General features: G+C 35.9%; 2 protein-coding genes across 2 annotated transcripts; one reads left to right on the forward strand and one right to left on the reverse strand.

Annotated features, from left to right (window-relative positions):
* Window positions 1–1,731: 1,731 nt before the first annotated feature.
* rfx6 (regulatory factor X, 6) lies at window positions 1,732–13,462 on the reverse strand. The gene is made up of 19 exons (XM_067383194.1): window positions 13,267–13,462; window positions 12,929–13,082; window positions 12,693–12,816; window positions 12,388–12,449; window positions 12,188–12,265; window positions 11,969–11,996; window positions 10,597–10,704; window positions 10,421–10,498; window positions 10,223–10,336; window positions 9,141–9,190; window positions 8,857–9,016; window positions 8,637–8,775; window positions 8,448–8,557; window positions 8,251–8,368; window positions 7,267–7,389; window positions 6,493–6,699; window positions 4,859–5,374; window positions 3,685–3,891; window positions 1,732–1,910 (listed from the first exon to the last, which is right to left on the reverse strand). The coding sequence occupies exons 1-19, from the start codon at window positions 13,460–13,462 to the stop codon at window positions 1,732–1,734; spliced, it is 2,751 nt and encodes a 916-aa protein (XP_067239295.1).
* Window positions 13,463–15,795: 2,333 nt separating this feature from the next.
* tdrd15 (tudor domain containing 15) lies at window positions 15,796–24,444 on the forward strand. Its single transcript, XM_067383642.1, has 2 exons — window positions 15,796–15,803; window positions 18,822–24,444. Exons 1-2 carry the CDS (start codon window positions 15,796–15,798, stop codon window positions 24,442–24,444), a joined length of 5,631 nt encoding a protein of 1,876 aa, XP_067239743.1.
* Window positions 24,445–24,723: the final 279 nt, after the last annotated feature.

A 24,723-nucleotide genomic window follows, 5' to 3' on the forward strand; every position in this document is an offset into this window, starting at 1 on the left:
ACTATTTTAACGTCAGGATTTTGTAATCATTACATTTCAAGCCATCTGTTCCTGTCTGAGGCTTGAAATGGATTTTCCCTTTGAGGAGATAAAGGCCAGCACAATGTGGCCAGTTTTATCATTTATCGTCACGTCTTTACAAACAGACAAATGCTGAAATCCTCATCCGAGCCGTGGCGAGTTTGCACCAGCACCATACATACAAATTATGATGCAATTATATCATTTCAGCCGATCTGATTATGGATTTATTAGCGTCCATCTGCTCAAAGACTAACAAAGCTAATTTTACAGAACCCACACCAAGAGTCGCAATGTATGAACAGCTTGTGGCCTGGATGCATGGTTTTGGTCAACACCTTTATCAACTTGTATGTTAACCTAGTGAGCAATGCAGAAATCAACTAATCTATTCTATTCATATGAAGATAACATGCTAAATTTTGATCCACAATTGTGCTTCTAGTTTGAAATCTCTTTGGCGTGAATCAAACTATGAACTATTAAAAACAACATTCCCTCCCTGACTTCCTACGTCACCTAATGCTTATAAAAGCCTGTAGACTGAAGCACTCGGGGCGTTTTTCCCTGGAAAATCAAAAGGATGTGACGTTTACGCACGCTCCTCTGAGCCTCTCTTTCGTTCTATGAAACATGAAACGAGCGATTGCACAATGCTCAGAATAATGCCGAAAAAACTATTCTGTACTGTAATTTAAATGTGTCATGCAAAGAAAGAGATTAATTCAATAGCATAACATAGCTAGTTATAGTATCAAATAGCCTAATTTATAATCAAACTATTAGCTTTAGCCACAGAGCACTATCAAACTCATTCAGAATCAAATGTAAACATCCAAATAAATACTATACTTACGCGATTAGACATGCTGCATGATGAACACTTTGTAAAGATCAATTTTGAGGGTTATATTAGCTGTGTGAACTTTGTTTATGCTGGTTAAGGCAAGCGCGAGCTCCGTGGGCGGAGAGCGTGAGCATTTAAAGGGGCCGCAGCCTTAATCGGCTCATATTTAATGATGCCCCAAAATAGTTAAAAAAAAAATTAATAAAAAAAATCTATGGGGTATTTTGAGCTGAAACTTCACAGACACATTCAGGGGACACCTTAGACTTATATTACATCTTTTAAAAAGACGTTCTACGGCACCTTTAACTTGAACGTCTGCCGTCAAAGTCTGCTCTGTTTATGTCCTGCTGCTGCTTTTGTCTCTTTTTATTAACTGCATTAGGAATGTCCTTTATGAATAAATACAATTTCCAAGAAAGAAATCATTTGAAATTGAAGGCTGAACATCTTTAATTATGTGACTCTTTCAGTGAAAACATTTTAACAAACAATATCAGATTTTCAGTGATGTTTTTTAGTTTGTAGTTTATTAAATAATAAATCTCAGCCTCCAGAATAATGAGAACAAATTTTAGATTTTTTCATTAGTATATACAAGAACGCTAAACTAATAACAATGATGAAATGATATATTACAGTATATACTACACAACCTTAAACAAAAGACAATAATTGGATCATTACCTGTCATGTTTTAGCACAAAAAAATCCCAATTCAAATCAAACAATAAAAAAATCAATTAGCCTATCTGCAATGTATGTGACAATGAAATATTTACTGTAAGATATACAGATGAACTAAAACATGTCTCACCTCCCGTGAGTATAATAGAGATGCAGAATTACAGATAAGGTATCAGTCAGGGTGGCCCACCAGTTGAGCCCATGAACACAGTGTTGATGGGGGGCAGGGACGACACAATTTCTCTGATCTCTGTGGTCCCCTGGAGAGGCAGGAGTGCATTCTGGGAGTGATAAGGAGAAGGAGTTCCATACATGCAGGGTGTTGTGACAGAGCAGGAATGAGCGATGCTGGATCCTGAAATAAAACAGAAATTGTATAAGACTGATATAATAGCAATCTGTCTGTCTGTTTATCTATCTATCTATCTATCTATCTATCTATCTATCTATCTATCTATCTATCTATCTATCTATCTATCTATCTATCTATCTATCTATCTATCTATCTATCTATCTATCTATCTATCTATCTATCTATCTATCTATCTATCTATCTAATCTATCACAACTGTTTTCAACAATAATAAGTAATGTTTCTTGAGCAGCAAATCATCATATTAGAATGATTTCTGAAGGATCATGTGACACTGAACACTGGAGTAATGATGCTGAAAATTCAGCTTTGCCATCACAAAAATGATATTTTAAAGGGGTGGTTGATTATGATTTCACTTTTTTTAACTTTAGTCAGTGTGTAATGTAGTGCAGAAACACCATCTGCAAACTTACGACACTCATTCTTTTAAAGAATTCACTGTTTAAGGACTACAACAAGCTTCTTCCTGGGTTAGTGACATCACTAACTGTAAAATTTACATGAACCTGGCCCCGAGACACGCAACAAAGGGGTGAGGCCATGTTGGGCTGCTTTAGAGAAGAGGAAGAGCTGTTACCATGCCGTCATTTTACGCCGGACTGCTTCACAAACGAGGGTCAATTCAATGCTGGATTTGCACAAAAGATTAACATGACGACACATGCTAGTTGATGAGCTGAATCAACTCCTACATAAATTTATCCACTAACCATTCAGAAATGTCCAGTTTCATTCTAAAAGTTGTAACTTCTTCCTGAGTCTCTCCATCAGTGTCGACTCCGGTTTAAACAACATAAGGATGAACACCGTTACTGACAATCCTCATTTTGGCTGCGTGAGATTCTCCAGTTTTGTTGTTGTTGAGCAACTGAAGCGCGAGCTGTTAAAGCTCCGCCCTCTTCTGGAAAGGGGGCTGGGAGCCGCAGCTCTTATAGTGACATACAAAAGCATTTAAAGGGACATACAAAAATGGTGTGTTTTTGCTCACACCCAAATAGGGACAAATTTGACAAGCTATAATAAATGCACTGCAAAAAATGCTGTTCTTAGAGTTTTTGTCTTGTTTCTAGTCAAAATATCTTAAAGTTCTTGAATCAAGAAGCAAGTAAAAAATATTTTCTTGTTTTCAGGAAAAATAAGTCAAAATTTTCCTTAAAACAAGCCAAATAATCTGCCAATGGGGTAAGCAAAATAATCTTATTTCAAACCAAATATAAGATGTATAATCTTGTTTTCAGTTTGGATTAAGATTATTTTGCTTACCCCATTGGCAGATTATTTTGCTTGTTTAAAGGAAAAAATTCTAAGTAAGAACAGCATTTTTTGCAGTGTGATCTGTGGGGTATTTTAGATTAAACTTCACAGACACATTCTGGGGACACCAGAGACTTATATTACATCTTGTAAAAGGGGCATAATAGGTCCCCTTTAAAATATATAAAAACAGAAAACAGTTATTTTAAATTGTAATAATATTTTGCAATATTACTGTATTTTTGATCTAATAAATAAGAGACTTATTTCAAAAACATTTAAAAATCTTACTGACCCAAAACTTTGACACGACAGTGTAAATAAAAAGTGCTTAACTTCTTAAAAATACCCTTGTTCTGAGAACCCAGTTGGCTTTTGTTTAAAATTTCCCTTCAATAGATAGCGTGGTTTTAAAGTCCAGCATCTATTATAGGTGCTGAGATATAGCACCTTTGTGACAACTAGCCCCGGTCTCCCCTAGAAGGAGTTTTGTCTTTACCTGCTGTGTGTGAGCCCATTGCTGACAGTTCAGTGTAGTAGGGTCTTGTCTTCCTGCTCGTGTCATCCAGGATGTTCAGAGGGTCGTGCACTTCGGCGTAGGCCGAAACGGAGCGAATGCTGCTCACGCTGCTGATAACGGACACATGCTGATCGATAAACGTGCCCATCCTCTGAGCGTCCACATATCCACTGCTGCTGTAATATCCTGGTCAGGAGGGAGAGGAACAATAATGTTTCAATAGGAGCATCTGCAAACTAACTCATATTTAGCTTTCTGAGCAGCATAGTAACATAATTAAAAGTACATGGTAAATCTTGTCCTCTGAGGATCTGTGTTACAGATAAATCTGGGGGTAAAGAATATAAGGTATTTTTATTCTGTTATTATTTTATAATTATTATTCTTGGTTACACTTTATTTTATATATATATATATATATATATATATATATATATATATATATATGGATAGTAAAGAGAGGACAGGACATCATTGGGTTCAGTATACTCTTTCCTTTTTATTTTTTTTATTATTTTATTAATAAAAGTCAAAAGAGACAGCATTTGTACTTAGGTCACCACTAAACATGTTGATATTAACTTATATTTATTAAAACAGTTTTTATCTAACTACAGTTAACTACAGTTTGAACTACAGTTCAAAAATTTGGGGTTGGTAAGATTTATTTTAAGTTTTTGAAAGAAGTTTCTTCTGCTCACCAAGGATGCATTTATATGATGAAAAATACAGTAATGTTGTGTAATATTATTTAAATTTAAAATAACAGTTTTCTATGGAAGCTTGTGTCCGCCACGAAATTTAAACAATTAAAATTTAAAAGATAACTTTTTATCTCACAATTCTGACTTTTTTTCTTGCAATTTTAAGTTTATATAACACAATTCTGAGAGAGAAAGTCGCAATTTCCTTTTTAATTTTTTATTCTTCGATGATTAGAAATTTCAAAAGAACAGCATTTATTTGAAATAGAAATCTTTTGTAAATTTATAAATGTCTTAACTGTCACTTCTGATCAATTTAATACATCCCAGCTGAATAAAAGTATTAATTTCTTTAAAAAAAAAACTGAACTGACCCCAAACTTTTAAAGTATAGAGTACATTTATATACATTCATGTAAGTGGCCAATAATAATTTCAGCTTCTCTTACCATTGTGCCCAGTGCTGCAAACTGGACCTGAACATCCATCCCCACTGGCAGCATTTCCTCCAAAGCTGTACCCCGTGGAGTCCAGCAGCTGTACGCCCTCAGTGTCCATCACAGGGTCACCTGTGGCTGCGTATCCAGTCGATGCAACCCTCGAGCTGTAGGGAGACACGGTACAGCTGCTGCTGAAGCAGTCTTTAGTCAGTTGGTGTCCAGAAAATGGTGCGTAGCGTCCGCTTTCGGCATGAGCCTGATAGGCCGATGTGGGAGTGTGCGTCTGAGCTCTGAACACAGGCTGGTAGTAAGAGGAGTTGGGGTAAGAGCCAGAGCTTGCACTGTGCAGACTTTGGTACATGGTGTCGGGGAAAGTCTGGCAGGACACTTGTGATTGGATGGGGCAGCTGCTCTGCGGCCTCACAGCCATCGGGCCCTGGTTGATCACGCTGCTGCGGTTGATCATGGCTGGAGAGATCGGAGGGGTCATCAGGGGGGCGCTGTTCTGCGAGTAATCCATTTGACCTGGAAAAATATTAGTAATATTAATATAAATTATTATATTAAAATTATTTATTAAATTATTAATAATAATGTTCATTTTAATTTATATCAATATCATACACTTACATTTACAGTCAAATGTTTGGAATATTTTTATGGTTTTTGAGAGTCTCCTATTCTCATCAAGACTGCATTTATTTGATCAAAAATACAGTAAAATTGTGCAATATTATAATTTAAAATAACAGTTTTCTATATATTTAACAATTTTAATATGTTTTAAAATGTAATGTATTCCTGTGATCAAAGCTGAATTTTCAGCATCATTACTCCAGTCTTCAGTGTCACATGATCCTTCAGAAATCATTCTAATATGCTGATTTGCTGCTCAAGAAACATTTCTTATTATTATCAATGTTGAAAACAAGAAAGAAATACTTTTATTTAGCAAGGGTCCATTAAATTGATCAAAAGTGATTTTTTTACAGCAAAAAAAACAGTTCAGCATTGATAATAAAAACTATTATTAATAATTTAGCACCAATAATAATTAATCAGCAAATCACCCAATTTTAAGTTCACATCACAATAATTGAGCCCATTAAAAGGTTTTGAAGTACCTTTTGCATGGAAAAGCAATGTCCAATTTCCAAACGGTTTTCACAGGATGATTTTGAGCTTATAATAAGCATGCCAAGTGTCTTGCTACCAACACACTGACAGTTAAAGGGTTAGTTCAACCAAAAATGAAAATTCTGTCATGAAATTGAAGTTAAATGATGTCTTTACTACCTGTCAATGGAGGGACAGAAACCTCTCAAATTTCATAAAAAATATCTTAATTTGTGTTCTGAAGATGAACGAAGGTCTTACGGGGTTTGGAACGATGAGGGTGAGTAATTAATGACAGAATTTTCATTTTTGGATGAACTAACCCTTTTACAGGTAATTCCCTTTGACACCCTTGTCTTTGATCTTAAATACATTTGCAATGTTTCATCTTAAAGCTGATGAACGAATAGGAAGAATACTTCTGGAACTTCATTGACTATAACAAATAATTTGTCAAGAACATATTTAAAAAGACTCTATTAGCAATGAACATGTCTGTAATTCGTGAGAGCTTCTGTTTTAATTACCAGTTATAGTAAAGTTGTCCAGATCGGTACTATGGTACACAATAGTACTGGCCCCGAGCCCCTGCTGTGCAGCTGCGAGCGACAGGAAATCATGTTCGGGAGGGTTCTCGTCCTTGACAGTCGAATCGCTGGACGCAACACCGGATTTATTCCGATTGGCCAAGAAGCAGGAACTTGGGGAAGCGGTGAATGTAGCCTTACTAGCATCTGTCAAAATGGAAACATCACAAAAAATTGGGTTAAATACTTTTGCATATACACCACCATTCAAAGGTTTGAGGTCAGAAAGTATTTTTAAGAAATTAATAGTTTTATTCAGCAAGGATACATTTAATTGAACAAAAGTGACAGTCAAGACATTTCTAATGTTACAAAGATTTATATTTCAAATAAATGCTGTTCTTTTCATGAAGAATCCTGAAAAAACAGATAAGAAATGTAATAATGTCTAATAAGAAATGTTTCTTGAGCAGCAAATCAGCATACTAGAATGATTTCTGATGGATCATGTGACTCTGAAGACTGTAGTTATGATGCTGAAAATTCAGCTTTGACATCACAGGAATAAATTACATTTTAAAATATATTCAACTGGAAAAGTTATTTTGAATTATAATAATAATTCTAATAATAATATTGACTGTTTTATTGTATTTTTGAAGGAGCATAAGAGACTTTTTTCAAAAAATATAAAAAAAAATCTTACTGACCCCAAACTTCTGAAAGAAAGTGTACAGTAAAATAACAAACTAACAAACAAAATTATTAGAGTACCTGCACTCCTCATATATTTCTCCAGTAGATTCTGAAGGTCCTGCTCTTTGTCGTTGTTGAACTGTGTTTCGATTGCTAGCAAGATGTACTCATCCAAAAGCATCCGAATAAGGTGGAACGAGCCTTTAAGTAACATGAAACCTGCTTAAATATTTTCAGTATATGTTGCAAAAATCACTTCCTAAACAGTAATAATCTGATATAATTGGGATCTTCTCATAAATTGGCTTTGTTCATAAAAATGTGCAGTATGCAACAAAGCACACTATGCAGAGTACTGTATCCCAAAATGCAGTGCTCTCAACTTCACTTTCCCACGGGTTTCACTGAGCTAGTGCTGAGGTCAGATGGGTGGCCTTCCAGGTGATACTGTTTGGCTTTGTGAACACCTGTAGGGTCATCCAATGTTAGGAGCACTGAGAAAGGTCACGCTCTAATCAGGGCGAACACACGCGGCACAAGATAAAGGATTGTTTGTACAGGCTTTTATGGCTCACATCGCCCACAGTGGATCCCAGCTAAAAATGAAATGGTATAAATCTGACTATACTATTATGCTCCATTTATACCTATAGAATTTAAAGTCACCATGGAAACAAAATTGACAATTCAGGGTTTTTTTTAAAATGGAATTATTGCAATGTTTATTATAAATTATTTATTTTTAAATTCATGTGCCCTTGTAATCTTCAATCAAAATATCTTGCAGCAACATCTCTTCTCTGATTACATGTTTACTGGTGCCAGGGCAGGACAACCTGTCACTCACATGAGATCCACCAATAGGAAACCACAACGATTCAATCAATTCCCAATGGACAAAATCAAGCCCCGCCCTACATTTTTTCTTCACATGGGTATACGTCACGATAGGGAAGAAAAGACTAGCGCAACTTCTATTTCATGCTGACTTGCTAATCTGGAGTGTTTTAAAGAAACCGAATCAATGACTACAGTTTGTATGAATGCATGCTAAAAGTTTACCAAAGCTGGTAGCATTGTTTAAGGTGAGATTGTGCATCACTCGTGCTCCAAAAAAACTCCACTTCAGAAGAAAATCTTGAGCTCGCTTCTTCACCGACCGACCGTTTTGCTTGCTGGGCTGAAATACAGATAATATGCATATTCAATATTAACATTCATGGCTAGCCTGGCTGCTGTGGGTTTGCAGTGCAACAAACCTTAATGACTTTCTGCTCAACCACCGAGTCCAGCCATTCAATGAAAGACTCTACTGTGGCATTTTTCCTCAGGAGATCTTTCAGCTCTTGAAACACTGAAATGGAGTCATCTAGCAGACAAGATCAAGAAATCATGAATATATTTCGAGGATTAGCATATGACATACTACCAATCCACAAGTAACTCACATTCAGAGTAGAAGTCTGAATCTTGGTCATTTGCATTTGAAAGGAGTGCTTGAGAACCAATACTATTCAGATCCACCTTATCAATATCATTCACCATAGAAGTCACAACATTCTGGTCAAAAAGTGCAGGTCTTGCAATCTGAAAAGACATAAATCCATCATAGTTGCACCAATATTTACAAAATAAACAAAAGCAAGAATTACTGATGTAAACTTCTACCTGTGCAAGATGTAAAAAGGAGGTCTGTCTCTTTAAGGAGGACACAAACTGTCGAGCTATCGGCAGTTTCTTGTCCGAGAGGATTTCTGGGAGATTCTCCAAGGAAGACACCATCCAGTGTTCCCAGTGCTTGGCAAAATTTCGAATATCTGCCAAAAGACTGGAGATATTTTCCTAAACTCACTCAAAAACACTTAACAATATGAAATTCAACATCTTTTTGAATTCACTGCATAAAAAAAATCAAATGTTGTGTATATAATGCAGCAGTCTAAAAGACAAACCTCTCTGGCATGTCCTGCATAGTAGCAGGGATGAGAACATCGGTCAGGACCTGTGAAAAACAATTCAGCTGGTGATAAGTCAAACATGATGTGACAATTATGAACTACTGTATCAAAAAAGTAATTGAAAATTTTGGAAATGATGGAAATGACACCATAACTGTTAGTGTTATTTGTGTAAAAAATTATATAAATCATTTTCACACAATAAATACTGAAATGGTTTGTGATTATTTCACTCTTTTGTATATTATTTTTGTATATTATCTATATCTCAATTTTAAAGAACACTTTATGCCAAAAAGGTTCTATAATGAGAAATATCTTGATTTAATGATTGCAATACTTTCATGTTCAATGGGTTATTTCATTTTTTTTCTATTGATAAAGTATGTTAATGAGCTGCTTAATTCATAAAACTTAATTAAGATTAAAAATGAATTAAAACAAAAATAATTATTTAATAAATGAATACAAACTATATATATATATATATAGTATATATATATAGTATATATATATACTACTATATATATATAGTGCCTGACGGAACACTTTAAGGTTCTATAAAGTGTAACTTTAAAAATGTAACAAAATTTACGTGATTGATTTTCATCTTTTAAGATTCAAAGTCTTGGTCTGGGACAATGGTTCAACAATAAAATCTAAACATAAATGGCAATTGAAAAGAAGCAAAAATAAATGATTGTCATAGTAGAAAGTGTCCAGGATATGTTTAATGTGACAATTGAACAAGTGAACAATTGAAATCCTTGGGACATACCCTAATGTTCAAAAGTTTGAGGTCAGTAAGGCTTTTTTAAAAGAAATTAATACTTTTCTCAGCAAGGATGCATTAAATTAATCAAAAGTGACAGTAAAGACATTTATAATGTTACAAAAGATTTCTATTTTGAATGAATACTGTTCTTTTGAGCATTATATTCATTAAAGGATCCTGGAAAAAAATGTATCATATATTTCAAGATATTAAGCAGCACAACCGTTCCCACAACTATGAACAAAGTGCCCATAGTTGAAAAAAAACAAACAAACACCCAGATATGGTTAATAAAACTCACTTTGTAGAGTATAGAGTCACACACACAGAAGATGTCCACAATAACTGGATTCTCTAGCAGTGGAAGGAGATGTTCAGGCATTCCTTGCCAGAAGTGAAGCAGAAAGTTCTGGATCTAGAACAAATGGGATTGATAACTGTGCATTTTTCTAGAATCTATATGTGATGAAAACTGATTTTTAAGAGCTTAAAATAACACCTCCTCAAAGTTGACATTAATGGCATTGTCCAGAATGCATTGACAGTGAGTTTTGTACATCATAATCAATGTGTCGACCTAGCAAATGAAAAGCATAGCAGAATCTGAGGTAAGTAAATTAGAAGCAGTACATATAAACAGCATTTTGGAATGGGTCTCCATAGAAATGAGCAGACCTTATCTTTTGAAACAGACTCCTGGAGCACTAAATGCTGTGCACTTGGAAATTCAGGTAAAAGAGTTCCTGTTTTAGAACTAAGAGAGTATTTCCTGGTGAATCCTCCCTGTAAGTAATAAGAAGGAGACATATAAGTAAATATTATTCTGCTATGTTGTTCATAGAACAACAAGACAACATTTTTATAAACATTTATATACAATGTATGCAAAGTCTCCTATTTTGCAAGCATACAATCCACCACAAAAGAGATATGAGTCAAAAGTTTAGGTTTTTTAAAGAAATTAATACTTTTGCATTAAATTGATCAGTAAAGACATTCATAATAAATAAATGCTGTTCTTTCAAAGAATGAAATGTACTTTTTTCCATATTAAGCAGCACAGCTGTTTTCCACATTGATAATAATAAAAATGTTTCTTGAACAGCAAATCAGCATATTAGAATGATTGCTGAAGGATCATGTGACACTGAAGACTGGAGTAATGATGATGAAAATTTAGCTTTGTCATCACAGGTATAAATGACATTTTAAAAAATATTAAAATAGAAAACAGTTATTTTAAATTATAATAATATTTATCAATAGCTCTGTTTTTAATGTACTGATCAAGTAAATGCAGTCTTGGTGAGAACATAAATCTTACCGACCACAAATTACATATATATATATATATATATATTTATTATATATATATATATATATATATATATATATATATATATATATATATATATATATATATATATATATATATATATATATATATATATATATATACCCCTAAAAAAAAGATTTTTAGTGTCAGTACTACATTAAACTACTATATATAATGTTGAATATAATGTATAATAATGCAATGGTGGAATATCTGTGGGTCCTGATAATGCCAAATGTCTTGTGTTAGCAGTAAAAAGTGGCCTACATTATTTTAAATCAATCTAGTCAGTGAGAGAGTGCAAACATATCTAAAATAAATCTGTTTCAGTATTAGAATCATGAATATTTTTATTCTGGTGTCACCATTGTCCTGTGCATTGGGTTACCAGCACCAGGTCCAAGCCTATTCATTCCCACCCCAATGAAATACCAAATTTAGCTGTACACTTTTTGTTATCCTTTTACCATATGTCTTGGAGTATCGCAATAATATTGTATCGTGAGTTCAGTATTGTGATATGTATATTATATATATGTATATATATATATATATATATATATATATATATATATATATATATATATATATATATATATATATATATATATAATATCAATTTGCAGAGAATGTTGAGACACTATAAATGAAGTATTGCGCTCGTTCTTCATCCACAAAAACATAATTTATTCCTATAGTAAAACTGCCTACCTCATTTTTGAGTTTGCTTCCAGAGAATCTGTGCAAAACAAATAAGAGCCAATATTGATATGATAAAACATTTAAAATTGAAAATGAAACATGAAAATACCTTCAATAATGTGTCTCAGCATGGGCATTGAAAAATCACTCGCCTTTCATGTGATTATTCAAAACATTCAAGGACTTATGATTGGACGCTGAATTGAAGGGATGAAGGTCAAAACTAACCGTGTCAAACCTTTTCCTGAGTACACAGAGTGATAATACGCACTGCTCTCCTTGATTCCAATACCATAATAATGGTACCTGAAAGACATTCAGAAGCCAAACACTGTCAAGCACTAAGAGCTTTAGACATATATTTTATTAATTAAATAGTAGTAAATAAAGTTTTCAGTCAGTAACCGGGCCATTTGGCTCTTTCTTACTTCGAATGGCCTCTGGTTCCAAGCCTTCGTGTTGTAAGCAGAGGAAATTTCTGCCTTATGGTCTGAAATGACAACATTAGAGCTCTAACACATCGTAAGATCGATCTCCATGTACTGTAAATACAAGATCGACAGCTATTTTTGCCCGATAACGTACATATTTGGCAAGCACAGCCTTTTACCAGGTATTTATCCTAAAGATTAACTAAAGTACGGTGGAATAGGTATCTATCAATTTTAGTTGGATATTATAATACTTCTAACTGAGGATGCTTCTAAGTGTCAGATATAAAAACTCTTCTTACCTTCCCAAAAGTGGCAGCACAAGCTGGATCTAATTTCTCCTTCCGACAAAAGTCTAAATAATGAGCGTAGAGGATGCACCGTGGCAGGCAAACACCTTCGCAAACAATGTAATTTTCCTCAAGCCTAATAGAAAAGACAAAACCCAAGCTTATAATAATATCATTCTTTGTTTCCACTTTTTGAGGATCATTCATAATGGCAAGCTTCAATAAAAGAAGAAATGATCAGACAGTACCATTGTAAAGTAAGCTGAGTCTGTTTCTTCTTGTCCTTGATGATCTGACTGATGCTTTTCTTTGGCACGGTTTGTTTCACAGAGAACGTCTTAGAATAATCCAGGTGGCCCAGGTCCTCTTCAGAGGAAATGCTTCCATTACTTTCATCGGCTTCTGCCAAATGAATAACATACATAGCTTTCAAACGGTGACGTGTGCCAAAACTATTCATAACGTATAATTGCTAAACAAACTGGCGAAAGATTGAGAATTTCTAATAGCGCGTTGAAAGAAAGCATAGCAGTAGTTTAATCAAAGCGAGTTTGAAAACAATTTACAACAAAGATGATTTCCCTACCTGATTTAATTCCAGAATCCTCCTCCTCATCAAGCCTGGCTTTGAAAAACATGTTTTTTCCGAGATTGTCTTGGTCATCAAGAATTGTCCCGTGGAGGTCATCTGCGTTTTTGCAAGCTCTCTTTGTCTGCGACGCTTGTAGTTGATGAAACGTGTCATTCTTCAATGGACTCCCTATACTTCTTTTCATTGGCATGTTCAAGGAGAAATTAAAAAAGAAAAACTGGAATGCAAAATTAAAACCACCAAGTGAAATAATAAAAATAGTGCCCCTCAAAAACTAAATTGTTAAAACATTCCAAAATCGACACGGCCCATTCTCACGTTTGGCAGTGTGATGCATATATCCATTCCTGAAATGATACACATCTCCAAAGCATCCCAAAAAAACATTTAAACAATTTGTCAACTATGTGTGTTGCTTTTCCTCTTTCCTCACTAGAAACAAATGCACACAAAATAAACCTGTAGCATGATGGAAACTCTAAAAATAGCAGCTGAAATATAAGATTAATCCTGTAAAAAAGTTCATTAATCCAAGAATGGGTAAGATAACACCTTCCAGTCTTAATTAAAGCTCTGCTCTCTCTGAAATTGTGCGTCACAGAGGTGAGTGCCTTTGGGTCATTTATCTTATTTACAGAAGACTGGCAATGGATTCTGGGATTTAATGATTAACCAAGAGGGATATCATCTCCTTGAAATCTAAAAATCTTGAAGCTCGGCTATAGACCGAATCAGAGCCAGCCAGCCTCCTGTTACTTTCGCCTTTCGTTTACATCCATTCACGCAATATATATTTGGAGCTTTTTTGCTGGTTTTATCATCAACATTGAAGAGAAGATTCTAAGATTTTGGCCTTGTATAACAGGCAGAGTTTAAAACGCCACAACTGAAGCATGCAAATAAGATTAAAATTGTAAAATGGACAAAAAAACGCAAAGACTAGACAAAAAAAATATTTTATTAATCTACACATTTTAGGTGTTGAGTTGTTGTGGGACAGTTTGACTGTACTGTCTGTGCAACCTTCAATTAAACAGTTTATCATTGGATTTTAAAGTAAAACATTAAGAAAATAACAATGAAACAATACATAAATCAGACACAAACATAAAATTGGCATACAAAATAGCAAAACTCTACAGCTTATTTTATTTTAGTATTTTAGTATCACTGAGATTCTATTCTATTTTAATATCTCTATATACAGTCAAACCAAAATTTATTCAGACACTTTGAACATTTCACACATTATTGCAGATTATTCACTAAATGGTAATAAAATATGACAAGAACTCATAGTTATATTGTGTCAGAAAAAAAAATTAATCTTAATTATGTCAGATAACACTTAAACAAAACATGGTCAGGTCAAAGTGTCTGAATAATTTTTGGTCCCAAATTTTTATTAGTTTTACTGGTAGTCCATTATATGACGAATTTTTGGGTATAATATGTCACAGTTTACTTTATTTTGCTATCCTCACTTACATAAATGAACTATAGTGTCCTGCACCCACAAGTAAAAATATTATATCTAGAGTCTGAATAATTTTTGGTTTGACTGTATTTCTAAATATTTTCTCTTTTTATTTTCAGTTTTAGTTATTTTATTAGTAATTTTTAAGTTAAACAAAATGAAAATGAGAAATGTTGCCTTGACAACTAGCTGAAACAAAATAATACGTAATTATATATTTTAAGGATTTTTTTTTATGGTTTTAGGTTTAGTTTTAGATAACAACCCTGATGTTGGTGTGCTTTTATTACGTTCACTTGTTCACAGAAGAGTAGTAAAAATGTGATGCAACTTTAAAAAAACGCTAGAGAAAACAAACTTTTGTTTAATTCGACATATAATTCAAAGCCTTATAGTTATGGAGATACAAACAACCTACCTGTGACAACTAGCCCCGGTGTGCCCTAAATTTCATTTGTGAAAATGTGAAGGTAGGCGCTTCCTTATTGGCACACGAGCTCAGCGTTCATTTTACAGCACGTGCTCCCAAGGCCGCTTAATCTGCAGAAAACATGATGCGCGCGAAGGTAAGATAATTTTAAGATAAAACTCTATTTTTAAATGCTACAGACAAAATGACCACATTGTCCGTAGATAATACTTAATGGATTCATAAAAAACGACGTAGAAAACTACTTTTCGACACAAATAAGTCGAAAAACTGTCATGTCGACAGAATGGACTGGTCAACAGTTTTGTCATTCAGAAAATAATGTTAAAATTATTCATAAATGATGAAATGCGAATAATACTTATGGATAGAGTTTTGAATCATAGACGTAGGCATGAATTTCACTTGCATGATCGTGCAACTCTAATAGCCTTTAATCAATCTAATATGGTATTATTGCAGGTATTTCGGCCTATAAATTAACGTTATGATTTATATTAACACCTGTTTTATTAGTATGTTGACCTCCATCATCCCAAGCTGTGGCTAACGTGATCAGTGCAGGAACATTTACCAGGACTTCAGGGATAGGTTGGATCCATCACCTTGGAGTCAAATGGAGAGGTAAGTCTTATGGCTACTAACCGATGAATGCACTTGAATCATCTTGAATATTTATGCAGCGTAAAATATGTCTATGTATATATGAGATCAATGGCTTGATCTAAAAAATGCCCAACACAAATGTGAAAATGCATATAAAGGGGCGTGACCCTAACCCACATACCATTTATGACCACTTGTTCCTTTATTTTTAAATATGGAAAGGTTGACAGCATTATTAATTATTTGTATACACATACAGTAATTGGTAGTTTTGTCAATTTGTATTTTTTAGTCACTTAAAGGGTTAGTTCACCCAAAAATAAAAAATTCTGTCATCAATTACCCACCCTCATGTCATTCCAAACTTGTAAGACTTTTGTTCATCTTTGGAACACAAATGAAGATATTTTTAATTAAATCGGAGCTATTTCTGTTTCTCCATTGACAGCTACGCAACTACCAATTTGACGCTTCAATAAGTTTGTAAAGAGATTGTAAAACTAAACCATATGAATTGAGTGGTTAAGTTAATCCAAATATTCTGAAGAGACACAATCGCTTTATACGCTGAACAGATTTAATTTATGCTTTTTTAAACTAAATCAATATTTTTAATAGTGGTGGGCATAGATTAATCTAGATTGTCTGTCGACGTGTTGTCAGTTTCCTCTTTGCTCCGTGATGCATTATCACTGTGTGTGGAGTGACAGCGCCACGGCTTGTCGGACAAAGCAACCGTAACTAAGGGGGGCAGGTCTTTGCAAAGCGTCAATTCGGCTAGGTATACATCCGCGCTAAAATATCAAGGTGAAAGTCATCATAGCTTGCGTAGAATAGACCCAGCTCCCAGCCCAACTTTGAGAATAGATTAACGGCGATATTTTTTTAAATCGCCCGATAAGAGTCTCACGTTAACGGCGATAACGGCCCACCACTAATTTTTAAATAAAATATTATTATAAAATATTTAAGTATTTTTTGGGAACTTCGTCTATAAGAGTAAAAAAAACACGACAGAAAAATCCAAATTAAACCCTGCTGCTCGTGACGACACATTGATGTCCTAAGACACGAAACGATCAGTTTGTTTGAGAAACCGAACAGTATTTATATCATTTTTTACCTCTAAAACACCACTATGTCCAATTGCCCTGCACATCCGGTGTGTGAGATCTGAACGCGCTCAGACAACGGAAGTGATGTCTCACACTCATTGAAGCAAAGCGCGAGAGATCACTTCCGTCATCAGAACGCGTTTTTGATCTCACTAACAGGATGTGCAGGGCAGTTGGACATAGTGGTGTTTTAGAGGTAAAAAATTATATAAATACTGTACAGTTTCTTGCACAAACCGATTGTTTTCGTGTCTTAGGACATCAATGTGTCCTCACGAGCCGCAGGGTTTAATTTGGATTTGTCTGTGCATGTTTTTTTTACTCTTATAGATGAAGTTCCCACTGACATGCATTATACAACTGAGAGACTGCAACGGTTGGAGTTAAAAATCATCATTTGTGTTCTACTGAAGAAACAAAGTCACCTACATCTTGGATGCCCTGGGGGTAAGCAGATAAACATAAAATTTTAATTTTTGGGTGAACTATCCCTTTAAATGAACAACAAAATTTAGTTCACGTACATGTCACCTAACTGGTGATATGTGTACCCCAGTTTGGGAACCACTAGACTATGGCGGGCCACCATAGTCCAAGTAATTAATGCGAAACACTGTATAAAAACAATATATTTTAAGTTAAGTTTATTAAAAAATATACATATATTTTACAAAAATTTAAGTATTTTGAGAGCAAAGGGGGACGACTCGTGTTTTTCTTCCATAATATTTTTCATGGTACTAAACAATATATATCAATACATTATGGCCCATTTATTGCATAAAAACTATTTATTTACATATTTTTTTACAAGGAGAAAAACTGTATTTTTAAGCATTATATATATTTTAAGCATATTATATATATATATATATATATATATATATATATATATATATATATATATATATATATATATATATATATATATATATATATTTCACTTGAAGCGAATCTAAACTTGTAGACATTTGTGAGTGTATGTGTGAGTGTGTGTGTGATGGGGGGCATATTTATTTATAAAAGGTGGTGGGAAAAATGTGTGTATTCATAACTTTGTGTAACTGATATTTTGTACAACTGTGAATTTAGTATTCATTTAATTATATGATTTATCTACCTGCCCAGGGACTACGGAAAGTCCCGGAAAATAGCAAGTTGCTAAAACCTGGTGCAATGCATCTTTCCTTGTTATATACAGGGTTAATGTTTTATTGTGCATTGTCCCTGTTCAAATAAAATAAATAATAATAATAATTCAACAAATGGGGGCAGTCAGGCAGATTGGGACCTTCCGGTGGGAACAATTATAATTTTTATGTAATATCAGGTTGTGACTACTAGGTGCTTATATATAAAAATAGGGCTGTGTATTTGCATATAATAACAGTTTTAAACATTGACTTTTATTTTGTTTTGCATTTGGATATATATGTAGACAAATATAAATACAAAGTACACTATAACCAATACTACACACAGTAATCTGGTAAGTTTGTGCACACTGGGAATCAAGTTTTTTCAAATAAAGACAAGGTAACACAATTTTAACATACAGCACACAGTGAAAATGACATAAATATGACTGTGCAACTGAATATAGTGCATCATAGTTTGAAATCAAGGGTTTAAAGTTTAATCTTGCATCTATAGTGACAGCTGAACTCTCCTGTCTGCATTCAATTAGCATAGCGACAGAGTACATGCGTTGTCTACAAATGCACACTTCAGAAGATCTCGCAGCTTAATTTTACTGTTGAATGTTGACTATGACTGTGAATATTTGAATATTATTAGATATTCAAAGACTTGTTTAAATGATATAAATGCATATTTGCTGAATGCTGACAGTAGATAAGAAATATTTGTAATCGTTATTTGTAACCATTTTTATTTATTTATGTATTTTTTTGTATTTTAGGGCAAAAGAGGAGTCAAAGCACCCTGCTCCATGTGTTTTGTGGCCTGTGGAGCTGAAGCTGACTCACATTGACTGCAGTCCTGAGGACACACTGATACATTTTCAGGGCCAATATATGACCATCTGTGAACTGGACTACAACATTCTTCAAGTTGAAGTTCAAAATGCTCAGAAATCAAAAGTTTCTGTTCAAGTTGGAGATGTTTGCCTGGTAGAAGATGCGGTGTCTGGTCACTGGTACAGAGGAAGAGTCCAAAACATACAGAACAATTTATTCCACATGTTTTTGCTAGACCTTGGAGATGTGTTGATTGTTGGGCCCAACCAGTTGTCCTCCATATCCGACACACTCCTAATGCTCCCACCAAAGATCGTCTGCGGTTTCTTTGCCAATATACTGCCAATCCAGAACCGATGGGACAGTTTGACAGAGAGTTATTTCTCTTCCTTGATAGGCAGCCAAATCAAAGGATACATCCATGCCCGCCTGCCGTACCATGTCCTTATTCTTGAAGTTCCAGACATTAATAGTGACTTGTTCAAAATGAGGCTTGGAAGACATGTGGACACTAGGACATTTCTTCTACTGGTTGAGATTCTTATTGAGGAACCAGTTCTACAAAACAATGAATCTGTTCCAGATCTCTTGATTGAAAAGCAAATAGGGCAAGAATGTTGTCTCAAATCCTCAAGCCTGGTGGGCTTTGAAGAGATTCTGTCTCTTAATGGCCCAAAGCTGAAAGTTGGTCAAAAAGTAAGAATTGTTGTAGCCGCAGCCGTGAATCCTGGATTATTTTACTGTCGACTGTCATTCATGGACAAGGATCTGCAAGAAATGTCAGACAGATTAGCACTTGCATGTGAATCAGGCAGTGGTTATCCAAGTAATAAACCACTTGAAAATCTTGGCTTGCTTTGTGCAGTCAAAGGGAAAGATGAAAAATGGCACAGAGGTTTTGTGCAATGTCTCCCCCTTAACTCTCAGGTCCAAGTTGTGTTTGTCGACAGTGGCTATTGTGAATCAGTGAAAGTTGAAAACATCCTTCAGCTACCATCAGAATTCATCTCAACACCGATCATGGCATTCCCATGTTCGCTTTCATGCTTGGAAGAACAAGATGAGATCATTAAAAACCAACAACTAGTGGCTCTGAAGACCGGGTTGCTGGGGAAGGCTTTGGATGTTGCAATCGATGACTTTTGCAAAGATCAGAACTTATACTTGGTCACACTGAGCACTGCTGAGAAACACTCAGTGGAGCAACCCGAAGTTAAACTACTTGGAAGTGAAGTTGTGGACAGCAAGTCCAACTTTCTCCACAATGTCCTTTCAAAGATGTATGCTATAAAGATGAAAGCGGTTCAGATGTCTGGTTCAGTTCCAAGTAAACCAATACCTGATGGTTCTTTTTTTGAGGGCTATGTGGTGCATGTCCAGAGTCCAAAGCATTTCTGGATGAGGACCAAAGAACAAAATCCTAATTTTGAAAACATGACGAAAGAAATGACAGATTACTTCAGCAAAATACAGTTGAAAGAGGAGGTTTTTGAAGACCCAGTGCCTGGTGCACTTTGCTGTGCAATGTACGAAAAAGACATGCATTACTACAGGGCCATTGTAGTAGATACTTTGGAAAATGGAGCTGAGGTGTTTTTCATTGACTTTGGAAACACTGAAAAGGTGCCAAGCATATTAATTAAGAAGCTCCCCCAGAAGTTTGCCATTCAACCAGAATTTGCAGTGAAATGTGCTTTAGCGCATGTGGCTCCATTTGAGGACATCTGGACAACCACAGCATCCAACTTCTTCAGGCAAGTCACATCAGACAAAACCTTGGTGGTTCATGTCATTCACAGAAAAAATGCTAAATATGTCGTTGATCTTTTTGAGAGAGGTGCTGAAAATAGCAGTAGCAGTAACATTGCAACCATCATGACAACAGCAAAAATGGCCCTGGATTGGAGATACAACCCGAAATTAGCATCTGTTGAACCGGATAAGTCATGTAAAGATGAGGGAAATGCTCTGAACAAGAAAAAAAACAGAAAGGACCCTCATGTGGTGACCTTTTGCAAAGTCACGTCTTCTAGGCCCAATCCAAATCAGTTGAAACCAGAGCAATGTGAACAATGGAATGATCTTGAACGACGTACTCCCAATGAGACATCAAAACTGAAGGTTGTTTCTGCTGAGACCATCAAATCGATGCATTTCAAACCTGGATCTGAAGTAAGTGTCATATGCTCGCATATAAATTCTCCATCCGATTTTTGGTGCCAAAATGAGAGCACAAAAGTTGATCTGTACAAAATGATGGAAGAGATGCAGGCTTTTTACCAAACGCACACAGTTGCGCTTGAGATGCCAGCAGTATTCTGTGCTGTAAAGTCTCCAGTGAATAACCGATGGCATAGAGCATGCATATTAGGAGAAAATAATGAGGTACTCTCCTTGATCCTGGTCGACTTTGGCATAATTATCCAGGAAAGGATGCGAAACATCCAAGCTCTTGCGCCACAGTTCTTTGAACTTCATGTACAAGCATTTAGATGTAGTTTGGACTTGATTGAACCTGTTGGAGGAAGGTCTTGGAGTTCAGAAGCATGTAATTTGTTCAGGGATTTTATGTCTGAGGACTCGCCCAGTATGTGCAGAGTTCATTCCCAGCTTTATGAGCAAGGAAAAGGTCTCCTTAATGTGGTCACCATTCATACACCTCTTCAACAGGCTACCACCTACCTTGTAGAGAAAGGTGTTGCGATGGAAATGCAAACACCAAAGCAGCTAATTTCATCAGTGTACCCTTGCTCCTTCATTTACTCATCTTTCAACATGAGCTCTGGAAGCGAAGAACTGGTGCATGTTACTAATGTTTGCAGTCCTTGGGAAATCTATCTTCAGCTCGACAGGAATACAGAGATCATTGAGATGCTGATGGAGAGAGTTGCTGAAGAAAGTCAGCTCTTGACTATGACGTCTGACGACTACAGCGGTAATGTTTGCCTGGCCAAATATTTCTGTGACGGCAAGTGGTACAGGGCTCTGACACACCCTGTCCAATCCCAACAGCATGTGAGTGTGTTCTTTGTCGATTATGGTGATAAGCAAATTTCTGAGAAAACAAATGTTATGCCAATTCCCAAAACGGCGGTTGATTTACTGATGACACCAATGCAGGCTCTGAGATGCAGTCTTTGGAATATTCCAGAGGGGGAACATTTGCCAGAAGTCAACACGTGGCTTGAGACTGACATCCTCAACAGATCCTTCCAGGCCAAGTTTATATCAAGGGACAACAACGGACATTTTGTTTGTGATCTTTATGATGGAAATGTGCACATCAATGAAAAAGTCAGAGAGCTCATGGCAACATACAGTGTGGCAGAACGTAAGCTGACTGTCAGCAATCCTGCTTTAGATTCGGATGCGGATATCTGCGTTTTAAACGGTAAAGGGAACTCCAAAGAAAGGGGACATGATAAAGCCAAACCGGGCAGTAAGCAAACCTCAAAACCCATAAAATCTCCCAAAAAGCAACATAAAGCAGCAATAAAAGTGGAACAACAGGACACAACCTGTTCTCTCAAAGTTGTGCCGTCACATCAGAACTTGCCAAAACTTTGTGATCTTCCTCATGTCAAACTGAAACCAGGTTGTAGAGGCGTGGGCTTCATCTCTCATTGCAATTCTGTTAGAAGCTTTTTTATCCAGATGGAAGATGATGAAACAAACATCCTTCAAATGGGTGAAGAACTAAATGGCACTGTCTTCAAGGATAACATGAAAAATGTGGAAACCAAAGTAAAAGTAGGAGACCTTGTTGCCGCTGAGTATGAAGAAGACTTGGCTTTATACAGAGCTGTTGTCACCAACGTTTCAAACTGTGGACACTTAGCAGTTGAATTCATTGATTATGGCAATCCTGCTACCATCGACAGGAAGAATGTTCACATGCTAACCAATTCTTTTTTGTCTCAGCCCAGATTGAGCACTCCGTGCACACTTGCAAACCCTTACTCTTTTGCAAACGATGACTCTTTTATCAAGGAAGCAGTTGGTAAGCCTTTAATGGTTGAATTCATTCGAAAGCTTGATAATGCATGGCAAGTGAGCATTAAGATTGAGGATGGACACATGCAAGGGAACTTAAAGTATGATGGTGACCAGACCAAAGATGTGGTCTTGACTAGTCAAGACAAAATCCCCAAAGTGTCCCAGAGTGAAACCCAAACCAATTCTCATGTCCACAAGACAAAATCAGTTAAAACCTGCCGGCAAAAGACTGAGTCATACACACAACAACGCAAATGTGAACTCAAAAAGAATCATGCAGACGTTAGAACCTTTCAGCAAAAGACAAAGTCAAACACTCAGTGGAGATGTGAAGATGGAAAAAGTCAGACAGTTGCAGCAAAGCCAATAAAGAAAGCAGGCGTTAACTTCCCAAACTATTTCTTTTGGAATAGAAAGTACAAGAAGAAGCAAAATAACTTAAATCCTAAGGCCGTGGTTCTTCCCAAACTACCATGTGACACAAGCATTACAGTGACTAAAACTTCAAAAATGTTGCAGGAAAATGTTTCTACATTTAAAGCAAGTGATCATGAAACCTCCAAGTCACCTGCTAGCATTGTTTTGCAGGATGTGAAAGACATTAAGGCAGTGAAAAGTCCTGACGAGTTGCTTGTTGTTGATGACCATCCTCCCTTTCCAGACACTTCTTCAAAGATCAGTTTGGACCGACCACAGACCCTATTCCAGGCCCCTGTTCAAATGAACTTTGAATATAAAGGGTTCGCAGCAGCAGTCACAACCCCATCTGAATTTTATGTCATTCTTGAGGACCTGCTTTTGGTTGTAGATATGGTCTCCGCCATTCTTGAGAACCTTCCAGAAGTGTTGATGCCATTACCAGAGGTTGATTTTGTTCCTGGTGCAAGCTGTTTGGTGAAATCAGCAGAGAAGAAAAAATGGTGCAGGGCCGAGATTGTGCAGTGCGATTCCACTTCTGTGCTCATAAACTTGGTTGACTATGGGCAGTATTCAGTGTTGTCTCGACGGCATGTCTGCCAGCTAAAAAAACTTCCAGAGGAGCTCGGTAGCTTACCTAAAGTCACCTATCATTGTTTACTGAGGGGAGTGAAACCCACTGGCCAGGACTGGTCTGATGATGCCATTGTTTTCTTCCAGAACTGTATGTGTCGTGGGAACCTACAGATACGTTTCAGACAGCATGTTTCTGAGACACAATGGGAGGTTGACATTATCACAGGAAAGCGAAATCTCGCAAAAGACTTAGTAGATGCTGATCATGCCATGTATATCGATAATATGCTTGGAATCAGGTTTCAGCAAGAGCAAGGACCCACTAGAGAGTCTAAACAACAAGACGTCTCCAGCATTGTGAATGTTTTATCCATGATAACTGAGCAAACATGCAAAGTCAAACACATGCAAAGCCAGCAGGACTTTTCAAATGAGTTCATGTTTGATCAAAAGTCATCACAAGATTCTGTTGTGGAGCAAGACACTTCATACCCTTTGAACATCGGTGGTGATCATCTTGGAACTGTGAGGAAGACGACGCTTAGTCCACCATCAGGTATCAAACAATGTGAGTGAGAATGTGTTAATGAGAGAAAAAATGTCTTTTCTGGTTTTATGGTCTACATTACACTACCAGTCAAATGTTTGGATGCACCTATTATTCTTAATTAGGTTAGGGTTAAATACTTGAAGTAACCTTTAGTTGGTTACAGTGTTTTTAACAGTTTCTTATATTTGTGAAAAACAAATATATATAATTCTATATTATGTTACAGAATAGGATTATTGTAACGAATGCGGACTCAGGCAGGGATCCATTTGCAGCTTTTATTGAAGTGAGAGTGGTCGTACAGG

The sequence above is a fragment of the Chanodichthys erythropterus genome, chromosome 4 (assembly GCF_024489055.1).
Source record: "Chanodichthys erythropterus isolate Z2021 chromosome 4, ASM2448905v1, whole genome shotgun sequence".
In the NCBI taxonomy this organism is placed as follows: Eukaryota; Metazoa; Chordata; class Actinopteri; order Cypriniformes; family Xenocyprididae; genus Chanodichthys; species Chanodichthys erythropterus.